Source organism: Mangifera indica, chromosome 17 (genome assembly GCF_011075055.1).
Source record: "Mangifera indica cultivar Alphonso chromosome 17, CATAS_Mindica_2.1, whole genome shotgun sequence".
NCBI classification, from domain to species: Eukaryota; Viridiplantae; Streptophyta; class Magnoliopsida; order Sapindales; family Anacardiaceae; genus Mangifera; species Mangifera indica.
In genome coordinates this window covers 11,711,747-11,739,040 of record NC_058153.1, presented here as the reverse complement: position 1 = coordinate 11,739,040, position 27,294 = coordinate 11,711,747, and the positions used below count along the sequence as shown (strand labels likewise).

General features: G+C 31.6%; 1 protein-coding gene and 2 pseudogenes across 2 annotated transcripts; all 3 read right to left on the bottom strand.

Annotated features, from left to right (window-relative positions):
• Positions 1-3,969: 3,969 nt before the first annotated feature.
• On the bottom strand, positions 3,970-7,429 carry LOC123200960. Of its 2 annotated transcripts, none has more exons than XM_044616384.1 (6): positions 7,096-7,429; positions 6,601-6,882; positions 6,329-6,502; positions 6,131-6,237; positions 5,591-5,916; positions 3,970-4,989 (listed from the first exon to the last, which is right to left on the bottom strand). In XM_044616384.1, exons 1-6 carry the CDS (start codon positions 7,255-7,257, stop codon positions 4,379-4,381), a joined length of 1,662 nt encoding a protein of 553 aa, XP_044472319.1. In that variant the 5' UTR covers positions 7,258-7,429; the 3' UTR covers positions 3,970-4,378. The 2 variants fall into 2 exon arrangements, with proteins under 2 accessions (XP_044472319.1, XP_044472320.1); XM_044616385.1 differs by having other exon boundaries at positions 3,970-4,965.
• A 7,351-nt stretch (positions 7,430-14,780) lies between these two features.
• LOC123200505 lies at positions 14,781-18,372 on the bottom strand (annotated as a pseudogene).
• A 1,422-nt stretch (positions 18,373-19,794) lies between these two features.
• Positions 19,795-22,789, bottom strand: LOC123200504 (annotated as a pseudogene).
• Between the last annotated feature and the right edge of the window lie 4,505 nt (positions 22,790-27,294).

Below are 27,294 nucleotides of genomic sequence, written 5' to 3'. Positions count from 1 at the left end.
TTTTTTCTACGAGGATCTTGGCATCTTCTAGTGATGGGTTCACGTTGTTCAAAATTTAAGTGTTTCCCGCATGCAAATTCTGCAGAAAAGGCTACACCAGGAAGCGCAGAAGCTCAGAATGAACCAGGTAATCTGAAATCTGATTATTTTTTCAGGAATAGAGTTTTAACACATGCAAATTTATATACAGAACTGACATAGATTGTCAGGTTCCAGGGTCCAAAAATCTCCGGCCTTATTTAAGAATGGTTAACAAGAAAAAAACACACTGCCAGAGTTCCATCTGGCAGAAAACCTGAGCAGAAAACATGGCAACCATCTGAAGGGCTTCTCTTTATAAATGTACTCTTTTATTATCAAGGGTCCCGAATGCTTCGGCTTTAAGGTTTCTGAAGTCTGGTGATCGATCACTCTTCTTAGGTCAAGGGGTTGGTCTAGGTCTTTTCTGATTTGATTTTCGATTGAATTGGTACATAAGAATCCTTCGTATACACATATTTATGTATATACTCAAAACGGAATTGTGGTCTAGTGTAGCATTGCATGCCTCGGTACTTTTACGAATTGTAACTCATCTTTGGTCAAGTGGTCAATCTAGGTCTTTTTTTTGTTTGTCTGTTAGTCGAATTGGGATATAAGAAATTGTTTATATCAAGACGGACCCAAAGAAGATCAAAGAGAGTCACTTGACCCTACTTAAGTTTAAAAAATATGAGTTACCATTTTGGATATAAAAAATAAATATTTAGTATCTTTTTAGGTTTAAAAAATTACTAGTTTAATATATTAAAATTTCAAAATACCTTATAAAATTTCACTATAACCTTCTTAAATTTCATCATTTCTTAATTGATTCCTTATATTTTTACTTTTATTTAATTTCAACCCCTTCATATTGTATCTTTAAGTTTGCCACTAGTTTTTATATACATATATATTTACAAAAGTAATATTGTATGTACCTATTTTGTATATATAAATATGTATATATTATATGTGTTATTATGTAATTTACTGTTATTTTATCTTAAATTCGAAATCATCTAATTATATGTTGATATATATAAGTGTGTATATATTTTTGTATTTAAAATAAGTATACATAATTTTATTGTATTTACAATATATACTCAAATGGAATTTTGTATGGTGTAGTGTTGCATAACTTGGTAGGCTTGTGAATTGTAGTGACTCCTGATTGAGTTCCAACAATTAAAAAAAAAAAATTTAAAGTCATACTAACATCAACATATCGAGTCTAACAAGATTGATCATTAGATCATAGTCGAACTGACCAATGTGGGTTTCAAAACAATAATCCGCAATTGGGATTGACTTGTATCTACAATTATAGTTTGAGAGAAGTTTGAAAAAAACAAAAAAAAAAAGGAAACTAGAAATTATCTAAACATTTTCTTGAATTTCTCTGGTTTTATGTTGTTGGTTGCAGAGAATCCAGTTCAGAATCTGAATCCTGTTCGGAATGTAGAGCTTCAGAGTGGTTCCGGGCTCAAAAGTTCTTCAGCTTTTGTTGAGAGGAATGTAGCGGAGGCTAGATTAGAAAAACCTGCCAGAGATCTACCAGAGCCTCAATCCAGCAGAAAATCTGAGCCAAGTACACAGAAACATCTGAAAAATCCACCTAAACTAAAGTCTGATCATGATTATGAAAGATTGTTAAGAAGGGAAGCTGACTATAAATATATCCACTGGGAAGGTATGTTCCAAGTTATCTTGCAATTATTATTTGAATAAAGCAATGCTATGAGCATACAGGGTATCTAATTGGATATTTAAATAATATATTATCACATGATTATGATGTTATTTAATCTTTGATTCAAAATCATTCAATCACATGATAACATATTATTTAAATATACAATTGAATACTTAAAAATTAGGTATACATAATTTTATTAATTTGAAATCGATTATTCTTTTAAAAAAAATATGCTAAAAAAATTCTTGGGTTAAGGGCGAGGATGTTGGGGCTTGAATTATAAATTGGGAAAGCCAAGTCAATTGAGTTTGGCTGTCGAATTGAACTCAAGCTTAAGGATGGTTGGTTTGGTGAGTTCGTGAGCTTATAGTTCGGTTTAAGTAATATATTAATAAGTCTGAAATAATTTTAGGCCAACATTTATATTCTTAAAACCTTATTTTTACACTTTAAATATAACGAAATAATTAATAAATATACATGTTATAAAGTTAAAATAATAATTTTAAAAATTAGGGAGTTAAAATGTAATTTTTTGAATCATACTAAAACTAAACTCAACTTAGCCACACATCCCGAGTCTAAGTAGAAATCTCACCAACTTGATAAACTTAAACTTTCTTTTAAGTAATAGACTTAAACTTGAGTTTATTTTATATTTTACTTGACTCGGCTTAAGTACACCCTCATTATAAACCAAGAAGCACTTATAATAGAATATTTGATCTTTGTGTAATTTACGAAATTAACAAAGGCTTTTGTTGTAAAGAAACTTGTATTCAGGGTTAACAATTTTTAACACGACATACATAACTAATGATATTCAAGTTGAGTTTTTCTTATGAATTCTAATTCAGAGTGTCTTTGGATCGATATGTTCGTGAATTGCTATGTGTTTGGGTTGACCTTTTATAATCCAAACATGATCTGAAAGAATTTATTAAAAAAGACAAATTAATCTAAATATGCATATATATAGGTCTTAATTATGCTTTATGTAATGTAATATTTAATTAGTGTGCATCTTAATTCCTCTTAATTTACCTATACGTGTGTGTGGGCACGTGCGCACGCACAAGTTTATTGAGTTAGGAATCCCTTTTTTAGGACAAAATAATTAGATAGGAAAGTTGCAACAAAATAATTTTCTTTTGATAAAATGTATAATTTCTTATTAAAATAGATTGAAATAGGTTGTGTTTTAACATGATAAGATCCGTTTTTTAGATATGTCAATTTGAGTTGTGTATTGTCAACTCATTCATAAAATGGATCATGTTTGGATTGGGTGTTTTCAACATAGTTATAATTCGGATTGGATTCAAATTGAATGTCTTCTAACACTACATCATAAAAAAACATAATACAAACATGATCCTTTAGCATAAACTACCAGCTTTATTTACATTTAGGACTTGTTTCTCTATCCAATTCCAATTGAACACATTAAGTAATTGATTCTGAAGTCATAGAGGTTTGTACTGGACAACTCACTTCACAAAGAGTTTCAAAAATTTCTTTCTTACTATATAACAGATGATATGTCATTATATAATTTAATGTTATTTTATTTTTAATTTAATTATACAATGATAATTCATCTATATATCTAATTGTATACTAAAAAATATGTATACATAGTTTTGTTATTTATTTCTAGCATTTGTTCTAAGAATACCTGGTGCACTCTGCAGGTTTTGCTAAATCCAGGGCAGAGTCTGGAGAGAGTTGTTGTATATGTCATCTAGATCTTGCAGCTTCAGCACTGTATTCAGAAGCATTCAAGGATGGATTCTCTAATATTCTTCCAGAGGTAGCTGTTCTTCCCTGTGGCCATGTTTTCCATGCCAAATGCTTGGAGTTTCATACATCAGTTGAGCAGTCCAGGGATCCTCCTTGCACCATATGTCAAACTTAAGATTTCATTTTTATCCTGAATTATGCACCATGCAATTTCTACAGGATCCTTTCATTTCATTTATTTATTTATTTTTCCTCAAATTAGCTGATAATTGGATTTGCAAGGCTTGAATTTAGTGATTTTAATTCAAATCTCAGTAACTCTGCTAAAAATCTACTCTGATGACACGATTCACCTCACTAGCAACACTTCAATGACACTATACCAATTCAAATTGGGCATTCTGAGTTTGATTCGAACTTAGTCCGAGTCGAATCCACCCCTAGGTTTCCTTTTTTAAGTAATCAAAATAATATTACTATAATTGAATGTATTAGAACAAATATGAGGCTTGCCACTAATACCTGCATTAGCTCACCAGCAAAAGCTAGACCATCGTTAAAAATACAACAAATGGCTGAACAAAGCACAACGCCCACGTTCATTAAACAGAACCTTGCTAGGATCAAACATCGACTTACATACAAATTAATAACAAGTTATTTATATGAATAAACCACCAACCTTTAAACACCATTAATTTTACAAGGGACATTCTATTAGGATTCTTCATCAATACAAATTTCTGAATCCCAGTACATTATCCCAAGATGAGCATTTTCTTCAGAATACTGAGATGTGCATTCAACCACCACCAGTAGATCTTCAATTTACATAAGCCAAAAGCAGGAGAATTTGCCTTTTCATGTTCTTGAGCTTTTGAAACTTTGTTTATTCATAATTATTCAACTTTACTATCTTGATTGTGCCTCACTACCTTCTTCTGAAATGTTGAACAAGAACTTTGGGAGAGAGGCAATTCGAGGGAGATGAAGTAGCAGCTCACTGAATGAGTCTTTCCTGGACATGCCAGTTGTCGGCTTGCTGCCAGAAAAATCTTTTGGATCAACTTCAGAAGCCTTTATTTCTACTACATTTTTGTTATCATGCAATGGTTCAGAAGAAGTATGTAGCTGAACATTCTTTCCATCATCATCATTTGGTCTTGCATCAGAACTTTCCCCGTTTGCTTGACAGTTTTGAGCTACACCAGGTTCCTTCTGCAAAAGGCAACACAGAGAATTGACTCTTGACATGAGGGATTTCTCATCAGAAACTGTTGTTAACTGAGTGTCACTAAGCAAGTACTGTGCAATGTCCTCCAGTAACTCATGGCAATCTGCTCCTTCCTCAGGTTGACGTACAATACTCATCTGATCTGAAAGACAGCTTTCAATGTGGTTCATAAAATCACTCATAGACATTGAGGGGCGAAGGCCCGGCACTTTTATCTGATCCCAATTCCTTGTTCCCTTCGAATTTACTTCACATGTTCCACTACCTTCAATTGCATGAGTATCCATCACTAGTATTAGAGGAGCAATTAGTGACCAATTTTGGAAAAAAAAAATTGCCCATTACAAGAACAATAAATACTTTCATAAGGCATAAAATATCTTCACATTCAATACCTACAGTTAGGCATAATACTAAGATCCAGCATTCATACTAAATGACAGAGAAAAAAGCACTTAAAAGATATCTAACAAAAACTAGATGACATGCCAGGCCTCCTGATGCTTCAAAATGCACCAGCCTCACATATTATAGTATCAATTACAACGACTAATCATTTTTCATTTTTTGCAACATATTTCAATGTCACCTTACATATTCTTTCAAAGTTTTCCAAATGCTAACCTAAATCATCCACATAAAGAGATTGCAATTTAAGCCAATTATAATACCAATAAATAAATCAGGAGTAGCATCAACTTAGGGCACCTCTAAACATTAACAAAACTGAAAGGCAGGTTCTTTTTCTACTACAGAATTTCTTCCACCACACCATGACCAACACAAACAAATAATATGCATATTTCCTGAGATGAGCAACTAATTAAATGACAGGCAAAGAACATTAAATTCAAAGAACAAATGGCAGCCAATCAGAACAGATCTTGTACCTGAGCTAGGAGAAGGAGCTTCCTGTGACATATTCTCCGATCCGATACCAGAAGGTTCCCCTCTTTCAATTTCAAAGGAAGATGAGTGAGCTGCAACTGGTGAAGCCAGATTCTGCACGCCAGTAATACTTGATCCTTGACTAATCTCCACTTGATTACTTTTTAATTCAACTGGATCATCACATATTGAACCCTTTGGTTCAAAGTATGGTGAATCTAAACTTATCTCTGGCTGTCGGCTCAGAAAATTTAAACGCATGTCACACTGAATGAGCTTTTCGAAATGCTTGTTTAACAGCCCTTGTGGACACCGCAGAAAATGTTCCCTACAAAACAAAGCAAATAATTTCCATATCAGAATAGTAAACAGTGTACTTACATCTCTTTCAAGTACAATATGTGAAAAGCAAGGCAAGATAAGATTTTTAGCGACCAATATATTCTACACCTGTAACATCAAGTCATGAAACAAGCAGCAAAAGTTTTGTACAACGTAAAGGTGTATATATTCATGTTTAAATTTGTAAAACAGTATCTAACCGGAGTATGCTAGCTTGTCCATCAGTAAAATCTGCCGTGGCCTGCCACAATGTGTGCTTCCTAGGTTGTGGATTTGTCTCCCTAAAGAAAAGTGGAGGTCTAGCAAGCTACATCACACATTAAAAACTACAAATAAATCAATTTATGCCACCGTACAAAAACACTCAATTACCATTCATCCATAGTCTAGAAAATTACCACAACATTCAAAGTCCCAGGACCTTTGTCCGGGCAGTTTGCCTTCAAAGCCATAATATCAGACCACTGAATCTCTATCTTGCTCTTGAGACCACCTTCAAGCACCTCCCAAACAAGTTTATGCTTTGCAAAGTAACACTTCGCCACCAGATCACCTTCATATCTCGATTTATACTGCCACCACAATAAATGTCTATAAAATCAAAACTCCCCAATACACTTAAAAAAAAACAACTCAAAAAAGAAAATAAAAACAATCTAATCAAATTTACCTCCCACTGTCCAATCCTTAGAAGCGAAGCAGGAAAATTCGATGCCTTAAGCTTGTCAGTTGCACTTGAAGAAGCAGCTGATGCAGCTTTACTCTCCTTTTTTACTACAGGATTAAGATTATGCTCTGGCGCTTGAGAGAGTCTCATTTGAATCAGATCCAACAACGACGGGCTCTTCCTCAGCCGCAAACCCAATGGACTTGGTTCATTTAGTGGGTTGTATTGTGATGGCAAGATGGGACACCCATCATTATCACTATCATTATTCCAAGCACTCCATTGCTAATTCATTGAACCAAAAAGAAAAAAAAAATCAAAATAAAATTGTTAAGAATATCAAATCTCAGTTCAAATTAATACAAAAAAAAAAAATTTTTGGTTGCCAATATAGAAAATCTTATATTTGATTGACTTCATTCATTTCATTTCATTTCATTTTCCTAGCAACCAAACAGAGGAGAGTAATTCTAGAAACTTCTATAAAAAAATGAATACCTGTCGTTGAATGGTCAAAGAAGGCTTAGATCGCTTATTAAGAGGGCCGTACTCTTCCTCCAACGAGTCTTCAACGATCTCTAATTTCACCGGCACCTTGTCCCGACACGACGTCGTTTCAGGTTCCGATTTAGAGTTGCCTGATTTCGTCAACTGAACCATCAAAAAAACAAAAATTTCCTTCACCCCAAACGCAAAACCAAAAATCACAAAGAACCCGGATCGAAAAACCAAAACCCAGAAAAAATATCAGTCTAATTCCTTCATTAATTAAAGAAATACAACTAAAATCTGCCGAGTCTGAAAACCCTAATAAAAAAGGATTTTAATTTAATTTATTTTTTCGAAAACGAAAGGGCGAGAGAGACCTTTTAGCGGTGTAAGTCTGATGGCGAGCACGTGCTTGCTCAAAACTAAATGACTCAAATACCCTCTAGAGGCTGCTACAATTAGCGTAATATTTGGTAGGTAGTGTGGTAATCTAGTTGAGTGATGGCAGAGAACACGTGCTTAATTGACACGTCACACGTATGGCACGAGTTTAATGGATAATAATACGGGGGGCTTTAAAATGACGGCGGTAGTGGTTTCATGTGACACGTGGCAAAAGATCCTGAAGTTGGTTGTCGGAAATGGATCAATTGATGTGAAACGTGGTCTGTAGACTTTAGATGATTGGTAAGGAAACAAGTTTTTGAAAGGGCGGCTTTAATCATCATTGGAACCTTCTCATTAAACTGTTCCGCCATTTAATAACTACAAATACACTTATTTCTACCTAGTACTAAGTCCACACGTAAAGCCTTGTTGCCTAATTTTAACAAATTTAAATATTTATTTATAATTATTATTATATATAAATTTATTCTAGTTTTATATCATAATTTTAAAAATTAACCATTTTTAAAATTTTGATTTTAAAAATTTATTTTTCCTTTTATTAGCGTTTTATTATTATTTTTGCTCTTTAATCACCCTTTTATCTTTTATAAATTTACCATTATACCTTTATAAATTATTTTTTTTAATGATTTACTTTAGTGTTTCGATGTTTTAATTTCTTTTAGAGTTTAGAATCATACGAATTCAATTTCTCTCTTCTTATCTAATCGGCAGGTTCGATCTTTAATTTCCTTGGTTCTTGTTTTAATATTTTTCTGGTTGTGAGTGGTGTATTTTCTGTTCGAAGTTTTAGATCTATGTAGACAATTTAACGAAACATGTGTAGTCTACACGAACGGATTTTCCAATGTTGATGAATCTTTCAAGAAAATCGTTGAAGAAATTAGACAAATTATCACTAATGAATCAGAATTTGAAAGATTGTTCACGGAAAGAATTCTTACAACTTTTATAGTGCGTTGTGTAAAGTCCAAAAAAGCGGCAAAGATTAACGGAGAGAAACTAGGGTTTCTTAAGGCCAAGAATGATGGTGGAGTTAAGTACTTTAATGTTGTAGACTGTATTCATACGAAGAAAAGATCGAATGAAAAAGAGGCAAAGAAGGTCTCTGAATCTTTAATTCAGTTTCGACAAAGCTTAACTAAAAAAGAGTTTGCAGCATCAAACGTGAGTGGCTGCGTTACGAGCAGGTTGGAGGAAGAAGTGGAAAATAGAAGGAAGAAGAAGAGAAAGATTATTCAAAGGCCAGAACAAGATTTGGATTAAGAAGCAGAATCAGTGATACCAGAAAAGTTCAAAAGGATTATTAACGAGATGAATGGCATTAAAACTATGCATGTCATTCAAAAAAGATTGATGGAAACAGATGTAGCCAGGGTAGATAATCGTTTATCTATGCCAGGAAGCATATGAGGAGTTGTAACTTCGTTGACGAAGAGGAGATGGAGACTCTTAATGTTAAGGAAGGCATAAAGGCTAATCTAGCTTGGGGCTGGACTCAAACCAAGTTGGTTGGGGCTCAAATTATTTATTTTGAATATGAACTAACTTTTAATTAAAAGATTTGATTCTTTTTAAAACCAAACAAACTCGAGTTATAGAGAATTTGGCTCAGTTTAACCCACGAGCTAGATAGATTATTTGATTTTATTCAAACTTGGTTCGTGGTTTGATTCGGACTATGTTAAATAATTGTTAAATGACGTTGTTTTATCAATGAGCCATAAATTTGAGTCATATATCTGAATTATGAATTTGAGTCAAACTCGAATCGAACTTGAATCGAACTATTTTTATTCAAATCAAACTTGAACCACTATTAATATTGACTCGATAAATTTGAATCAAATTATTTTTCATTCAAACTGAACTCAAACAAACAGTTGTTGAGACACAGCTTAGTTCGTATCCACCCCTTATCTAGTCACACAATCTATGGAAACTGTGGACTTGGAATTGAAGAAATGGGAGATGGGTTGAACCTACACTTATAATTTGATTGGAGCTTGGATTAAGAACTGGTGAATAAAAAAGCCAATCAACTGCTACCTGGGAGATTGGTGCGACTTTGGTCCTTTTGACAAGATTCAAAGCAATGTTTTGCGTTGGATAATGCAAAACCTGAGCAAGGCAGCATATTTCATCAAGTTAAAAGGATGAAACATGAGATCAGATGCAAAATTTTGTGGTATCTTTCAATGATGTGCCTAATAATACTCCTGGAATAATGAAATTATTGTGAATAAAGTTCAAGTTTCATCTGAATCCAAGATAATTTTAGCATGATTAACCAGACTCTGGTGCTTGTAAGTTGCATTTGTAAATGATAGAGTGAATTACATTCCCACCCAACGTTTAGCTGTGAAACACTTTTTCACCCCTAGTTGACATAAATAACATTTTTACCCAAAAATAAAGCATAAATAACAGCTTCCCATCCAAATTAAACTCTATTAAAGAAATAATAGTATTAGGAAGTGAAATTATTATTTTATCCTTGCTATTTTACTTTTCAAAATTATTATATAACCTTAAATTAACAAAAAGTAAAAATATATTTTTAAATATCTAAATTATATAAAAAATCATTTTTATTTTTTTCACTCCCATCTTTTCTTCATCTCTTTTTATAGATAAAAGTGTTTTTATCATATAACCGTATATTAAAGGTAAATTATAGTTTTTTAAAATATCATAGGTCCTTATGAAATTTTGTAGGGGGTTATTGGAACCTTTAAAAAAGTTTAGGGGTCTTTGAAAATTTTTTATATTTAATTTTGCCACATAATAGTTTCAAAATAATAGTTACACCTTCAAATAATTATATAAAATATAACATTATTTTTTAAGGTTTAAATTTTCATATTTAAAATGTTTGAGTATGATAGAAATTTGTTGTTTTTTATTTTTAAAATTAATAGATATTAAAATTACTATTTTATCCTTACGCCGTTAATTTTTTTAATAAAGTTTGAGTTTGGGTGGGAAAATTTTATTTATGCAAACTAAGGGTGGCAAAGTTTTTAAACCAAACCTTGGGTAGGACAATAGTATTTACTCTAAATAATAATTAAACAACAATAAAATTGTGTGTACCCACTTTGGGTATACAAATATGTACATATTTATATGTGTCATCATGTGATTGAATGATTTTGAATTAAGAATAAAACAATAACCAATCATATGATGACACATATGAGTGTGTATACATTTGTGTACCCAAAATAGGTACACATAGTATTGCTCATTAAACAAATATAGCATATAAATTGATAATCTATTGAGTTGATAACAATCAAGTAACACAATGTATAAGTCACAGTAGTATAAAGAAAACACAGAACTTAGTGCATCTCATCTTACAATATTAATTGGAATTTCAATCAACTAAACTTGTGATTGATGATGCAAACATTGCCACAAAAGTTTCCAAGTATGGAGTAGCACCTTTGAACTTCTTGCAGAATCTATAAAGATAAAGAGAATAGTTGTCATTGCATGCACATTTCAATTTTATTTTGAAGCCCATTGATGGAGATTTTTGGTTCTAAATTGAATCCAATAGTAGTGGATCCCTTTCAATTGCAAATATGTGCAATGTATAGTACCATATTTTCTTTTATAGTAAAAAACCCTACTCAAATCGAACCATCTCTTCTGGACTAAACTAACGATACCAAACAAGTAAAACGCGAATACAATGATTAACCCCACGACTATAGTTATTTGTATCTTACAATACGATACGATACGATATATATCATAAGATATATCAAATTTATACAATATAATAGACATATTCTATAATACAATATATATTACCAATATGAATCGATACACTTTTAAAAAAAAAATAATGATATAATAAGAATGTATATGAAAAATTTTAAATTTTTAAAATTGTTTTTTATATTTTTTAAAATGATAGCGTATCAATTATATTTTTTATTATTTTATTTTATGATAGTTTATTATATGAGATTCAATAGATGATACGAAAAATTAAGTTTCGATACACAATATGATATGTAATTCAATTATTATGTTTGTGACCACTGTATCAATTAAGTTAAGAATTTAACTAAGGCTCCTAACTCATTCAAATCATGCTCAACCAATAAAAGGGATTTTTCCATCAAACAAATTTCATAACACCTATATACTTGTACAACATGTTCATAGTAAGCTAGGTAAGTGCATACAATGGTAAAATTGAACTTATTTTAGTGGAGAGAATTGTTGTAAGGTTGTGGGCACTTGGCAAATCATTGAAACAAACTCAATGTTAACCTTCATCTACAATAATTATCATAGTGTATGAATTAAAGGAGCCAAAAATAAAGGATCTAACATACATGTTTCGTCTCATATCATGAAGTCCCTTGTGAGAAGTAGAATATACACAGATGAATAATTTGATGCACTAAATTTGTTAATTTAATATATATATATATATATATATATATATATATATATTATAAAATTTCAAAAGATCTCTGACTCTGTATTCCATCTCAAGGATCTCTGAGTCCTTTTTTATTTTTGGATGTATAACCTTACCGGTGATAATTTAAAATATATATTTAACAGTTTTAAGCTTAATAAGGAGGGAATTTTAGGTGATAATTTTAAAATATTTATATTTTCTAAATTTATTTTTGTTTTTGTTGTGTATATTAACATAATTAATACATAATATTTGTGATATTTAAAATAGTGAGTCGATTTTAATTTTACTTTGTTTTATTATTTAATATATTTATATTATTTTTACAAGATACGAAAAGAGAATTTTTTTTATAAGAAGGGGAAAGAAATAGAAAATAGATTTTTCTTTGTTGAAAAAAAATAAAGGATACTTTTTATCCTTATAACCGGCCAGAGATTGATATGTTTTATAAAAACTGAGATTAATATCTCTTCTCTATCCCTCTCTGTTGCCATCCATATTCAACACTTCATGATCAATCCCATTTCTTTTTTTTTATTTGAACCCGCTTCTTCTTCCTCTTGATCTTCTTTCCTACTAAATCTCAGATAAATCTGACTATATATATATATATACAGTTTCATCATCATCATCATCGGTGTTGGCGTCAGACAACCTTAGCTTTTTTCCAGGAAAATAACTTTAGTTATTGTAAACTTATCCATTCTCACTCCCAATTAATTCAATCTTCCAATTTTTGAACTGATTAGGATTTAAGAAGAAACCCTTTTCAATCTTATCTAAGTCTCTCTCAATATTTAGAAGAGATACTTGCTCATTCATTTATCACCAAAGATTCAAGAGGCTTTTGAAGCCCATTCACATATATATATATATATATATATATATATATATATATATATATATATATATATATATATATATATATATATATATATATATAAAATTTTATGTAGTTTACCTTTAAAAAAATTGAAAGGAAGTTTTAAGTACACCATTTTTAGAATTAATTAATTCTCGGTCTCACAGGTTTATAATAGTAATTTTAAAAAGGTTAAATGAATAATTTAACATTTTCAGTTAAATGAAAATGTTAACAAAATTAGAGTGCAGATAAATGTTTAGATTTTCTAGAATTAATAGGTGAATATTTATTAATAGAATAAGCCCTAAGTGGGGATGAGTCTTCAAATAAAATTTATATATTTATTTTAAATATATAAATAAATATTTATTTAATATATGTTATTATGTAATTTAATTATTTTAAATTAAAGATAAAATAATTTCAATTATATGAGGTTATATATAAATATATATCAATTTATAGGGTTGGATTCGAGCTGAGCTAACTCGAGCTCGAGCTTGGTTCGATCGAGCCTGAAATGAGCTGGCTTGGCCAAGCTCAAGTTGGTTGGAGTTGGCTCGGTATATATTTTTTTAAAATTTTTTATACAAAATGACGTCGTTTTGACCAATATATATTAAAAACGATGTCATTTTGATAACGAAAAACTAATCGAATCGAGTCAAACTCAAGCCCAAAACAAGCCGATCTTAGCCGAGTTTGAGCCGAACTCGAACCGTCCATATATGAACTAAGTCAAGCTCGAGCTGAGCTCGACTTGGCTCGAATCCAACCCTACCAATTTATAACTCGGGAGTATGAATAATATTACTTAATACTCATAAGTCTTTTAGTCATACTATAAACGTAAGTAATGTTATAGTTATATGTACACATTTTTAAATACATAAATATGTATGACAGGATATCTCATCATGTGATGATTACATATAATTTTATTTTTTAATCAAAATCACTCAATTATTTGATGACATACATTAAATGTATATTTATTTGTGTACTTAAAATTGATACACATAATTTTATTGTGTAAACATAGTCAACATAGAGCGTAGATATATGTCATATTATTTATCGAAAACTTAATTTTTCATATTTTGTATTACTGTACCTTATTGTTGAATAATTAAAAAAAATAATAATAATAAAATTTAATTGACACATCATTATTTTAAAAAATATCATAAAACCTTTGAAAACTCTAAAATTTTTAAGATACACTCTTACTACACAATTATTTCTCCAAAAAAATGTTTTGATCTATATCGATAATATATATTATATCACTTACCAAAAAAATGATATGTATTGTATCATATCATACAATATATCCATTGTATCATATCATACTCAATACACTTATGATACATATTATTTTTTATCTATAACATATTGTATTATATAATATATATTATAACATATTGATAACTATAATGTACGATTCAAAAATATCTACTTGCTTTGCAAACTTGAACTCGAAACAAGGGTATATCAAAGCTATTTTGAACACCAATAAAACTATATGCACGAATAACAAACATAATTTTATGCACAAACAATGACACATTCTCATATGATTAAGTGTTATTTTATCTTTAATTTAAAATTTTCTAATCATATGATAACATATAATTATTTATACACAAAATTATGCTTATTTTATATACATATAATGCTACTCTTTTGAACACACACCTTTATGTAAAAAAATATTTTTTTTTTATTTCTAGCATAAAACTACGGAGGATCAAAGTTTAGGCGTGAAATATTAAGTATAGAGTTATAGAACCAACACTAACACCGGTGATATAACCGGAATGGATTGTTGAGCTAGTTTTCTGGAGTTCACACTGGTTTGGCGGTGGCGCCTTGCCAAGTAGGTTCCTCATAAAGCTAGGTTCCTCATAAAACGTGTATATATATATATTGTGCGTTACCCAAAAAGTGCTTTCAGCTTTGAAATGCTTTAAAAGTTCTTCTGATCTTCGTGAAAGAGACAAGAAGGGAATTTCAAAGTAGGAAAATTCAACTATCCTTACCTGGATTTGGAGAATAAAACAATTGGAATTACATGAATGTAAAAATATTTCATGGAAATCAAAATACATGTCTTCTGCAAAATGTGTAATTGCTTTTATTTTGCATTTCTGTTGACTTTCAGATATGGCAGGGCGCTGATAACATTGTCATAGTCACTTCGGCTAACCGGATGCTGTAGAAAAAGTAAAATGAAGAGATTTAAGAGAGCAGATATTAGATTGAAAACAAGACAGCAATGTTGAAATCCATTTGAAATCTATAACATAGCCATGATTCTCCACTAAAAAAGAAATTCACTTGAATGCAGAAAACTCATTATCTTTAGTTAAACAACATTCAGATTAAAATGAGGATTTTGGACATGCATCAGCATGGATTCAATGCAAACTATTTGGGCCTAAAAAACTCAAATTGAACAAGCCGAGTTCAGGCCAATCCAAACATTTGAGTTTAAACTGACTTAGATTAAATACAAATAAGTGAAACTATTTTCGAGTTGAGTTCAAGTCTCAGCTCATCAATCTCAAGCGATCTTGAATTGGATTTTATTTGGACTCAGCCCAGATCGAATCCAGCCCTAATCAACATATCAAAAAGTTTATAGTCTTTGATTTGCATTTGGAATGAGTATTACCTATGGTGGCACTTTGAATCAGTCTAAATCTCATACTGGATTTAAAAAACACAATCATAAAAACTGGTAAATGACCTATGAACTCAATTATTTATTGCATCAAGTGATTTCATCAGAGTTGTTCCACACCTCTGGTCTAGCCACCTAGATCTAAGCACAACAGTTATGGTAAGCCAACATTGGGACTTTTTCCCCCAAACTATGTCTGGTCCATGCAGTTAAACATACTGGAATGTCAATTTGTAGAGATGTCATAATACATTAACAACAGCACTCTGAATTTCCAAACCAATGGCTACAGAAGGCGGAATAGCAATTAGAACATCAGTAAAAGCGGGAGGAAATCTTAATCCATTGATTTTCTTGTACAATATTGACTGGGAAGAAATAATTGCATTTGTTTCAAAATTATGAATTAGCTCCCTCATGTTCACTATTAATCCATTAATTTTCGATAACTTTAAACATACGCAATCATTCTTTCCCCAATCAACATGGTACCTACTCACATGTTAAAATAATCAAATCAATTGGCATAATGTGTGCACATCATTATATCACAAATGCTAATCTTGGTTCCTACGACTTAGTCTTCCTAAATAGATTAACCAAGGCATTCATTTGCATCTCTTGAGACTAAAAACCAATATTCAAGTACCGTCATTGTTCCTCGTTCCTTAACTAAATTTTTACAAACCAGATATAACTTACAAATACTTTTCTATCCTTTCTTATTTTGCAAATTTAAGCAATTATGATAAAAATAATCTAGCTTCCAACATAACACCAATCATTACATCTTAAATTTTATCTGATGGATTCCATACCAGATAAGTAAACATGGGAAACGCTGATTAATCTATCTACTGTGAAGAACACTTGTAACAAAAGGAAGACAATACTTAATGCAGCCTGCTTTTCATAGTATAAGTGAGAAACCCAAACGTGCATGGCTCTAGGATAAGATCAATGGCACCACATTTTTTCAGACAAATTATAACACAAGTTGTAGACCACTGAATCAATGTACCATTAATAGTTGAGATTAAAATTGGATATGCATAATGAAAGAAGCTTCTGAAATGATATGAGAAATGTAATGTCAACCATTCAGAGTGCACTGAATTTGGTTCTAGTCATGTCTATCATTCGTATGTTCAGTGCAGCATACGAAGCATTGCCTAGGCATGTCACTCACATATTTTTAGTTAAAAAATATAGAACAGAGAAGCAATCACTGGCAGATAAAACAAAAAAACAAAAAAAAAGTATATTCAAACAAATTAAAAAGAAAAAAAACAGCTGAGGTTGCAATGCTGTTTAAAGAAAACTAACCATTTTAGATAGGCGTAATTTTCTCTTGGTGTTCTTCTTAGCCAACAAATGTTGCTTTCCAGCTCTCCTCCTCACTATTTTCCCTCTACCAGTCACCCTAAACCTCTTCGCCGATGCCTGTGAGCAAAATCCAATGAACTTAACAACGTGTTTTTTTTTTTTTTTCAACTCTATGTCACCCAAGTAACTAAAACCTCATTAACATTACCAAAAAACACTCTGCATGGTAAAATGCAACATTACATATGTAACAGTATTAACATTTCAACCACAACTGTCAACAAAACCAATTTCACTCCCACTTCACATTACAGGGGAATTACTACTTTTTTATATAATACAATAGCTAATAAAACAGACATTACTCCAGCAACATTTTCGGAATAACATTTTCAAAATATTACGAAACATTTGCATCAACATCTTAACAACAACTTCAACAAAATTGACTCTGATCCCAGTAACATTATTTGAAAGAACATTTTCTCAATATCTTGCAACATTTGCGTCAACAATTCAACCACAACGCTAAAAAAATTTCCTTAATACCGGTAGCATTACTGAAATAACTTTATTTCCATATGTTGCAGCAGGTAAGTATGACTTCAATAACATTTGGCAGCAAAATTTTCTTCCCTACTTTACAATAACAATGACCGAAAAACACTCTGCATGGTAAAATGCAACATTACATATGTAACAGTATTAACATTTCAACCACAACTGTCAACAAAACCAACTTCACTCCCACTTCACTTTACGGGGGAATTACTACTTTTTTATATAATACAATAGCTAATAAAACAGACATTACTCCAGCAACATTTTCGGAATAACATTTTCAAAATATTACGAAACATTTGCATTAACATCTTAACAACAACTTTACCAATAACATTTGGCAGCAAAATTTTCTTCCCTACTTTATAAAAAAAAAAGGTCTATTTGGCTACACATTATGACCACGGTAACATTCAACAACAATTGGTAGCAAATTGCCCAAATTAACATAAATTTTGTAGCCAATTCACGCTAAATATGGCTAATATTTAACTAAAACGACTGTAACTTCTCTCAATTTTGATTTTTCTTTTGATTTTTTGCAATACCCAGTTCAGAGAACAAGCAGATAAGCGAAAGTAGAGTGAGAAAGAGAGAGAGTGGAAGAGAGACGACCTTGTGGGTCTTCATTTTATAGCCTTTAGCAGCGAAAACAGTGACAGTTCGGGGCCGAGTTTGGGAGACCAGCGTTGATTCGGAGTGCTTGTTGCTACAAAGAAAAGGAGAAGAAGAGGGAGAAATGTGGTGAGTAGAGGTGAGTTTGAGCGAATTGTGAAGCTTTGAAGTAAGTTGGAGGGGAGAATAGGAGCAACGAGAGGGGCGAATTGAGAAAAGTGACAAAACTTTAAACTGAAAGACAACATACAAAAAGAAGCCATTTTTGGATTTGGGTCTTCTGGTTACAAGAGTTTAAGGGAAGAAAGAAGGCGATGTATGGATAAAGAGGAAGCGAAATGCAGACCGTAATATTTCGTATGTTTTTGCGGCTAAGGACATTGCTTGCTCATCATCTATGATGCTCCGCCAGGGGTGGTGATTTGTGTATTTCTAGAAACATATGGGAGTGATCTGAGATAGACAAAACCTCAGGTCTATTTCTTAAATTACCCTAAATAGAAACAACCCTTGCCAACCAAATTGAATTCAAATCGGGTCAAGCCTATGCAAGGGGGTAAAGCTTATACCTTGCCTGAATCCATAATGTCCAACTTGATGAGTTGTCAAAACTTCATAGAATAAGATGAATAAGTGTCATTGAAGATGACCATTATGAATAATTGTTTGAGAGAAGCCAAAAAAGATGAATCTGTTATAATTTTTGATAAAAAATTGTTGAAAAAGATAGCTTTGTTGATAACTTTATTTATTCGAGTTGGCCCGATAACTAGTATAGTCGAAATTTAGATTTTTTCAAACTAAATATTAAATCGGACCCAAGTAAACTTGACTTGAAACTACCTTCATTGCCAATTATGAATAATTTTATGAATTTTTTAATTTCATGATAATATTTGAAGAATTGTTCCAAAATAAATGTTTTTCAATCTTTTAAAAATATATAATAATTTTCCTATTGATTCTAAACATAATTATTAGTATTTTATGATACACGATACATATTCTATAATACGATATGATACGATACAGGTAAAAAACGATACGTGTTCTAAGATATATCGAATTAATACGATATAAGAAATATATTATATGATACGATATATATTATCAATAAGATCGATATATTTTTTAAATAAAATAATGATATAATAAGAGTATAATGAGAAATTTTAATTTTTTAAAAGTTTTTATGATATTTTCTAAAATAATGATATATCAATTAGATTTTTTATATTATTTTATTTTTAAAAACTATATCATATGATATAATACGATACTCAATATATAAAACAAAAAATTAGATTTTCGATATATAATATAATATACGATTCAACTATCATGATTCTAAGATGTGTTCTCTTCTTTCATTTTATTTTTCACCGACTCAAGTATAGATGATTTTATGTTAAAATTCTTAAGATGGTAGAAGTGAATAGGAAGTTCAAATTTGATTTAGTCCTTAAGGTTTTTAAGGTGCATTCCGAAACTCAATTTGACAACACCCGTTAAAGAACTTCTTGGTGGAAAACTCAGACCTAGATGTTGACCGGGTCAAAGGGTATATTTGAGTCTTGAATTGTCCGATCGGTTGAACTAATGACTAGACAGTTAAAGTCTCACGACCCAACAGTGATCCACCCACTTCAACTGTCGGTCAATCTAATTCAATGAGTAATATACTAACCCCAAGCCTTGCTCCAATTGATTCAACCAGCTAGTCCAGTCTAGCTTGTAAAACGTTGCTCCTTGTATGGTACCAAATCTTGAAACTACAGAACTCAATTACAGGATTTTCATCTTTCCGAACTTTTGTTCAAGTTTCTCACTCATTAAGCATGATCAAATGGTTAAAACTGTATTTGCTGTTAAAATATATAATCAACTTACCCACAGTGACAGCTTTTCTGCGATTCAATCAACATATAAACTGCATTCATGAATAAAAATGAAGCAAAATTATCAATGTCACTGCTTCTCCAACTTTGCATTTCACATCATAGTTGTTATCTGCAGGAACTTGCTCCATTCATCGTCCGAGGCCAAAATGGAGTCACATTGCACCAAGAGACCAGGTATTTCTCTGATTCTTAGGTAAATTGCTGAGAAAGAAAAACGCAAGCAGATTCAAAGCTGAGGGGTTAATGGTCTTATCACGATTGCCAGAGATTCCCACTCCAAACTACATATAACATCCTGCATGCAAGTTTGTGTGTTCAGTAAAGGCTTTTATATGGACTTCCCTAATGCAAATAGATAAAAGAAAAAATTTGTAAAGTCTTACAGAGGGGTTCTGCTGGTCAATGTCAAAACTGTTAATTGCACAAGGTTCGGCCATAAGCTCGGTGGGTTTTTCACCTATACAGTTATGCATTTATATATGATCAGTCAAAATTTATTTTAGAAATAGTTATCCAATCTTATAATGGGACACCAAAGATTTTCACTCGTCTAAGTGAGCATGTTGTTGCCAGAAATGACAGAGATAGTAGGCAATGGCTGGATCAAGAACACCATACGTTGTGCAACAACAGCAAGAATACCATCCTCTGAGCAGAACATGGCAGGTAATACTCCGGCAGATGAAATGTTTGAGGATTTTGTATAGCAATCATACTGAACCTCCCAAAACTCACTTTCAGATATTGAAGGGACAGCAGCATCTCCTGTCCCAACACCAGACAGAACGAGTGGTTGTTGCTTCCATTATAGATCCCAGGCAAATATTGTACCTGATGAGCCTCCTGCCTACAAATACTAGAGAATTAATAAACTGATTTAAGATTCAAGCAAACAAGAGATACCTATCATACCAGGTTACATCAAGAAAGCTGATACTTGCTTTAAAAATCATCAAGTAAATCAATTGGACATCCCCATTTAACACATTAAATGGGCTGTAAAAGGCAACCTATTAAGGCTTCACATTAGTGTGGTTTTCGAACTATAAAACCAGAGTTTGAATGAAGATATAACTATTAGATTCGAAAAAAGTAATAACTAATGTTACTATAGAATTCCTTGGTTTTTCACTATAGAATGCCTCTTCTCTTGCAGACACCAAAGGGAAAACATCTATTTAAAATGGTCCTTCTCATTGTATGATCCAAAATAAAATCAAAGGAAAGCAACAACTGTCCTTAGTTGATATAATAAAACCATAATGGAGCTAAGCCGCTAGAAATACAAGCATACAAGACTTTAGTGTATTTTAGTAATTCAATAACATCTAAATCATACAGGACTTTAGTAAGTACACATAAATTTCAATATTATCATCGGAAGCATTGTATGAATGTCCCTAGGCCATGTCACATTATTTATTTTAGACTTTACTGCAATCCTTGCAGCATATTTATGCGTCTAAGAAGAGCAACAAAAGGGGTACTAGCGGAAACATTCTAACAACAAAAGTGCAGGAAACAGCAGAGATTTCACATGTATAAAATAAGAGAAATGGAAGAGGCAACAGACGACTGCAACTACAATGTCCAATTTCGTACACAAACTCTGAAAGTTTTACAAAACAGAGAGGCAAAAGTTCTCACCAGACAAGTGTGTTTTCTTGATGGATGAATATCAATTGAATGTACCATCCCAGAAGATTTTCTTTGAGACCTGTGAAAGATTCACCATGAAAAGCCCATAATCCACAGCAATCAACGAAAACCGTCGAAGCTTATGTAAGTAACAACCAAAAACCAACAAGCAAAGGTTCATTCAACCATTCATAGCCCAAACATTTCTTCCCACTGAGTTTATGCACTCAAAAACATATAAATCATGCCGAAAATACTTCAAAAGATTTAAAGGCTACCCAGCTAGCAAAAATTATCAGCTTTAACAAGCAAATTTTAATTTTTTAAAAAAAAAAAGAAGCCCTCATTGGACAATTCCAGTACCATTAAATTACACTAGATTTAACAAAAAACTTATAATATATAAAAAGTAATCTTTATTATAGCAATTGATCACAAAAAATAGAACTATTCAAATAACAAATATCAAAGCTCACCAGTTCCCTTTAAACTGCGAAACCGGACCGCCAGGGCGTCTCAGATCCCACCATTGAAGTCCAAGTCCATACCCACCAGTCACAAACTCACTCGGAGATGCCCGTTGAACGGCGTCGAACCCCACCAAACCCTCCCCATCAAAGACCCTCCTAAAACTCTCTCCGATACGACCGAAATTAACCAAATTGACCCTCCCATCTTCCCCCACGCCCACGACCCCAGCACTCTCCGCCACGACAATTCACTCGTGAAACCCCTTGTCGTCCACTGCGTGCAGCAACTCGAGCCCCGAGGGGCCTGCAGAGAGCAGGTGGAGCGATCCAGAGAGAGTCGCTGCAACGAGGATCGGGGAATGGCCGGAGGAGGCGAGAGAGGAGATTCGAGAAGGTGGGGTCCAGAGGGAGTGGGAGAAGATGGGTCGGAAAAGGAGAAGGTTTGGAGGGACGGGGTGGAAGCGTCGGTGCCAAAGAGGGCGACAGCGAAGAGTTTCGAGAGAGGCGAGAGCAGAGGGAGCCACTTCACTGCGTTAATATAGGCAGCTTGGGGGAGCTTATGGATTTCCAAAGAGGTGGTTGTTGCATCTAGGCCCGTTATCGCCATTGCTAATGTTTTTGAAGGGTTTTGCGAGGACAGAAAATGCTTTTTTGAATACAAACCAGTCGGGTTGGTCAGTCAGTTTGATCAGTCGAGCGGATTAGTTGAATCAGGTCGATAAAAGACGATCCGAACATTCCAGACTTTCTTGCCTGCAAAACCACGAATGTCTAATTCAAGAATGATTCAAAATTAAAAACAGCTATTTCAGGAATTAAAAAGAGTTACTTCAAGATTCTTCAGTGGAGATTCGAATGTAATTTACCTTTAAATTCAATCGAATTACCTCAAATCTAAATATTCAAATTAATTCAAATTTGGCTTATTTTATACCAATGTGTATTATTAGATGTACAAATAGAAAGTATGATTGTATGAGTTCCCCATCTTAAAAAAGCTCAAGGAAAAATTACAATAATAAAAAGATGAGCAAAACACATATTACACAATAATATAATATAATAAAGATAATTACAATAAAAAAAGACGAGATAAACACATATTTTTATATAACAATATAAGATAATTGAAAGGATTACAGCAATAAAAAGATAAAGCAAACACATATTACATAATTATACAACATGGGAGAAATAAAATTTGCATAGGAGGAGTGCAACTGTAGTATGCTGTGTGTGCTCATTAGGACGGTCTGGTCTCATGGACGCTAACCAACATGTGGTTTCAATACATCATTCGGATCTCCAATTGTACTTGACCCAAATTAGGCATAATCAGCTTGATGATGGTACTTATATGTAGAGTAATACCAGGAGAAGCCTCCCCTTCCGTCATAAACTCAAATGAAAGGATAAACCTGTACTGAATCAGGTTGATGACGATCTCTATATGTGGAGTTATAATAGGGGAAGCCTCTTCTCCAGTTATAACTGGAGAAGACTCATATGAAAAGAAGAATCTGCATGAAGTAATTGTTGGAGGAGAGAAAGACATAAACACAGAAGAAAGGAGCATCGGAAGTAAAAGTACTAGAAACGGAACAATTCTCTCAGTAGCCATTGTTGCTGATAAGCAATACTGAAATAATGCTTTCTTCGTGATATTAAGCGAGCTTTATATAGCAGAGAGATGGTTTAGGATGTTGAGGTGATTTCTCTTTTGGATTGGACCAAGTTGCCACTGTCAGCCATGTCTCTGGGGAGGGATACTGCTAGCTGTAATTTCTGTTTTGGAAACCAAGTCCCATTTGTCTCATTATCAATGTCATTTTCAACGTCAATAACGTTTTCATCACCGAATAATATAATAAATAACACTTTTAATCTAAAAATTAATTTTTTTAATGAAAAAATCTAATGCAGTATTAATAGATAAAAAATATTTGCTTGTTGGGATTAAGTAAAGGGGATTCCCATTATACAATAGGTCAAAAGTCTCATTTCCACTTAAGGTTTAGTATGAACTGAAATTCATATTTATTAATTTTTAAATATTTAAATATTTAAATATTTATCTGTTTATTAAATTTTATTATTATTATCAAAGATAAAATTATTATTTAATAAAATTATTCACAAAAACTATAAATTCATCACATTCTCCTCCTTTTAGGTTTAAAAACTAACAATTTCTCTTATCTAAAATTTAAAAAATGACTATTTTTCTCATAGGGTTTACATTTTCTCCCTTGTCGTTTTTTTGATGATTGGAGTTGACTAACCTCCTCCCTCTCATCTCCCATTTCCCATATGAGGACGAATCATCTAGTTGGTTGGCAATTGTTAGTGTGTGTTTATGCGATGCATAGATCTCTGCATTGCACAAATCTGTTCGATTGATCTATATGTCAGTTGATGAATAGATTGGTTGGACGAAGAAATAAAGTCTTTGTCTGACTAATCTATACGTCAATCAATGCACAGATTCATTCGGTGTGTCAATGAATCGTCAGTCCATCTCTTGTTAATCAATAATTCGTCATTGTCCGAAAGAGAGAGGAGTGCTAACGATTGAGTTGGCCGACTCAGGTCACTGAAGGAGTGACAAGAGAGAAAATACAAACTCTAAGAGAAAAATAGTCATTTTTCACACTTTAAATAAGAAAAAATTATTAATTTTTAAACTTGAGGGATGTGATGAATCTATAGTTTTTTAAAATGGTTTTATTAAATGATAATTTTATTTTTAATAATAATAATAAAATTTAATAGATAAATAAATATTTAAATTTTTTAAAATTAATATATATAAATTTAGATTTGCATGAAACGTTGATTGACCTTTACCGAGAATAAGTGCCTTTGGCTTATATAATATAATAACTAAACCTTGATTGACGTTGATTGAGAATAAGTGTTTTTGGCTTTTATAATATAATAATTGAGAGATATATAGGCGAGAACTCAAGGTCGATGGGGCAATTAGTTCCAAAATTGCCCTTGGTTCAAAAATGGCCCCTTCCCCATTGGACCCAATATGTCATCTATTTGCTCTTTTACATTAAGGCCAAATTCTATTCCCACCCAAAGTTTGGTTAAATGCCAAATTTCTAAAAACCCTAACTACCACCCAATTTTGTTGGTGTTTTCCAATAGATTTCAAAATAAATTGTTGACAAAAGCATCCATAAAAATTAATTTATATTTTAATTACTTATTTATACTTTATTTAATTGATGATAGAAAATTATCTTTTATATATAAAAATGAAATTTAATCAATATAATTAAACTTAATTTATCAATTACTATAATTTACCAACATAATTAAGTAATTTATAATATAATCTCATTATGTATTTTTAGGTCACCACCTTCATCTTCGAATAAATATGCACACACATGATTCCGATAAAAGAGTATCATTTGTTCATTAAATTCATATGAAAGTTCTTCATTAATCATTCAATCTACTAAGGAATTTGAAGAAATATTAATTCTTAAATATTTAATATTAAGAAATAAAATATATAATACATTTCAAATGAGAATTTTAAAATGTTGATTATTTTATTTGAATATTTTCTTTTATGTGTTAAATGACAATCCCACCCTCCACATGTCACCTTTACACTTTCTCATACTATTTAAACAAATTAACACTTTAATTTGTAACCATTAATTTTTTATTATTAAGTTTAATATTAAATAATGTATTGTATTAAATACCTTTAACTTTGACATTTTAGAATCGTGCACTTAATTTTCGTTTTATGTATTTCCACTGTCATGTGTCAATGCACAAATAAGCTATGCTATGCTAACTAAAATTATAAATTCATTAAAATTTTTATTTCAAATTGCATAAAAATTCAATCTTTTAGTGATGTGTCTAACTATAATTGGTTGATATTAAAACTATATTTTATTTCTCTACTACCTTTTTAGAAAACAATTTATTTTTGGCCACACATGATTTATAATATAATGCTTTTTTATTTATAAATAATATTAAACTTGGATTTTTCAAATATTAAGTACAATGACTATTGTGTCCCTTCCTCTAATGAATTTCAATAATGAAAACACTTTATGGGTGGATATTTGGAATTTTCAAGTTTAATGGGTGATAATTTTATGTCAGCATAGTTTTGGGCTAGAACAGTGTTTATCACCCATTTCTCTGTTGGAGGCAAAGACCACCACAATTCACTTTCTACTTTGGAAACGACATGTCACCATTTCTCTTTTTCAACTGATGTCATTCCTTAGGCGTAAGAATGTCATTAATCTTTTTATGACACGTGGAACGCCTTCCACCATAGAAAAATTAAACTGGGCTTTTGTAGAAGGAAAAGCAAAGATTCTCATGGTTTCGTAACTTTCATTGGCTCGAGAAATACTATTTATGTACATGCCCTACAAATGTATAATATAACGTAGAAATTTTGTCTTTAGTTGTTGTGTCCACAAGTGACATATTTCGAGTCGAGCTTAGATAAGAACTAATTTGAGCTTGATTTGAGTCTAGAAAAGTCAAATATAAATCATTTAATCTATTTAGGGAAATTTTAATAAATAGCCAAAATATCTCTCTATTAAGTAAAAAAACCTAATTTTACTATTTTTAAGTAAAAATACTTAAATTTTCTATTCTTAAGCAAAAATACCTTAATTTTTTTTAAACTATCAAAATTACTTTTCACCACATCTATATAAACCTCTTCACTCACTTTTATTATATACACTTCTCATTATCACTCAAATACTCACTCTCACTCTCATTTTTACTCAATATCAATTAGTATAGATTCATTCAGATAAAAGAAATTCATATTTTTGAATTCGATTCGAAAAAAGGCTATTCGTGAAAAAAAAATATTTATACGAATCTTAACCTAAAAACTTAATTTCATTTGTTGAATCTAGTTTATATGTCATATAAAGGGGACACTTGAATATTAGATAATAATATAGAAGTTAAATGCACTGTTAGATAAATATGGAGGGTATCTTGATATTATACAATATATAAAGGATTTAAATAACATGTTAACAATAGATAAATATACTTTGATACAAGACAACATACAAGGATGTTAAATGAAGTATTATATAATTATGAGGGGTCAAATGAAATGTTATAAAAATATGGAGGGCATTTTGATATTAAACATTGTAAGAGCATTATAAATGAAATTTTAGGAATAGATAGATGTATTTTGATATGAGACAACATATAAGGGTGGTAAATGCAATATTAGGTAATTGTAGGGGTAAAAA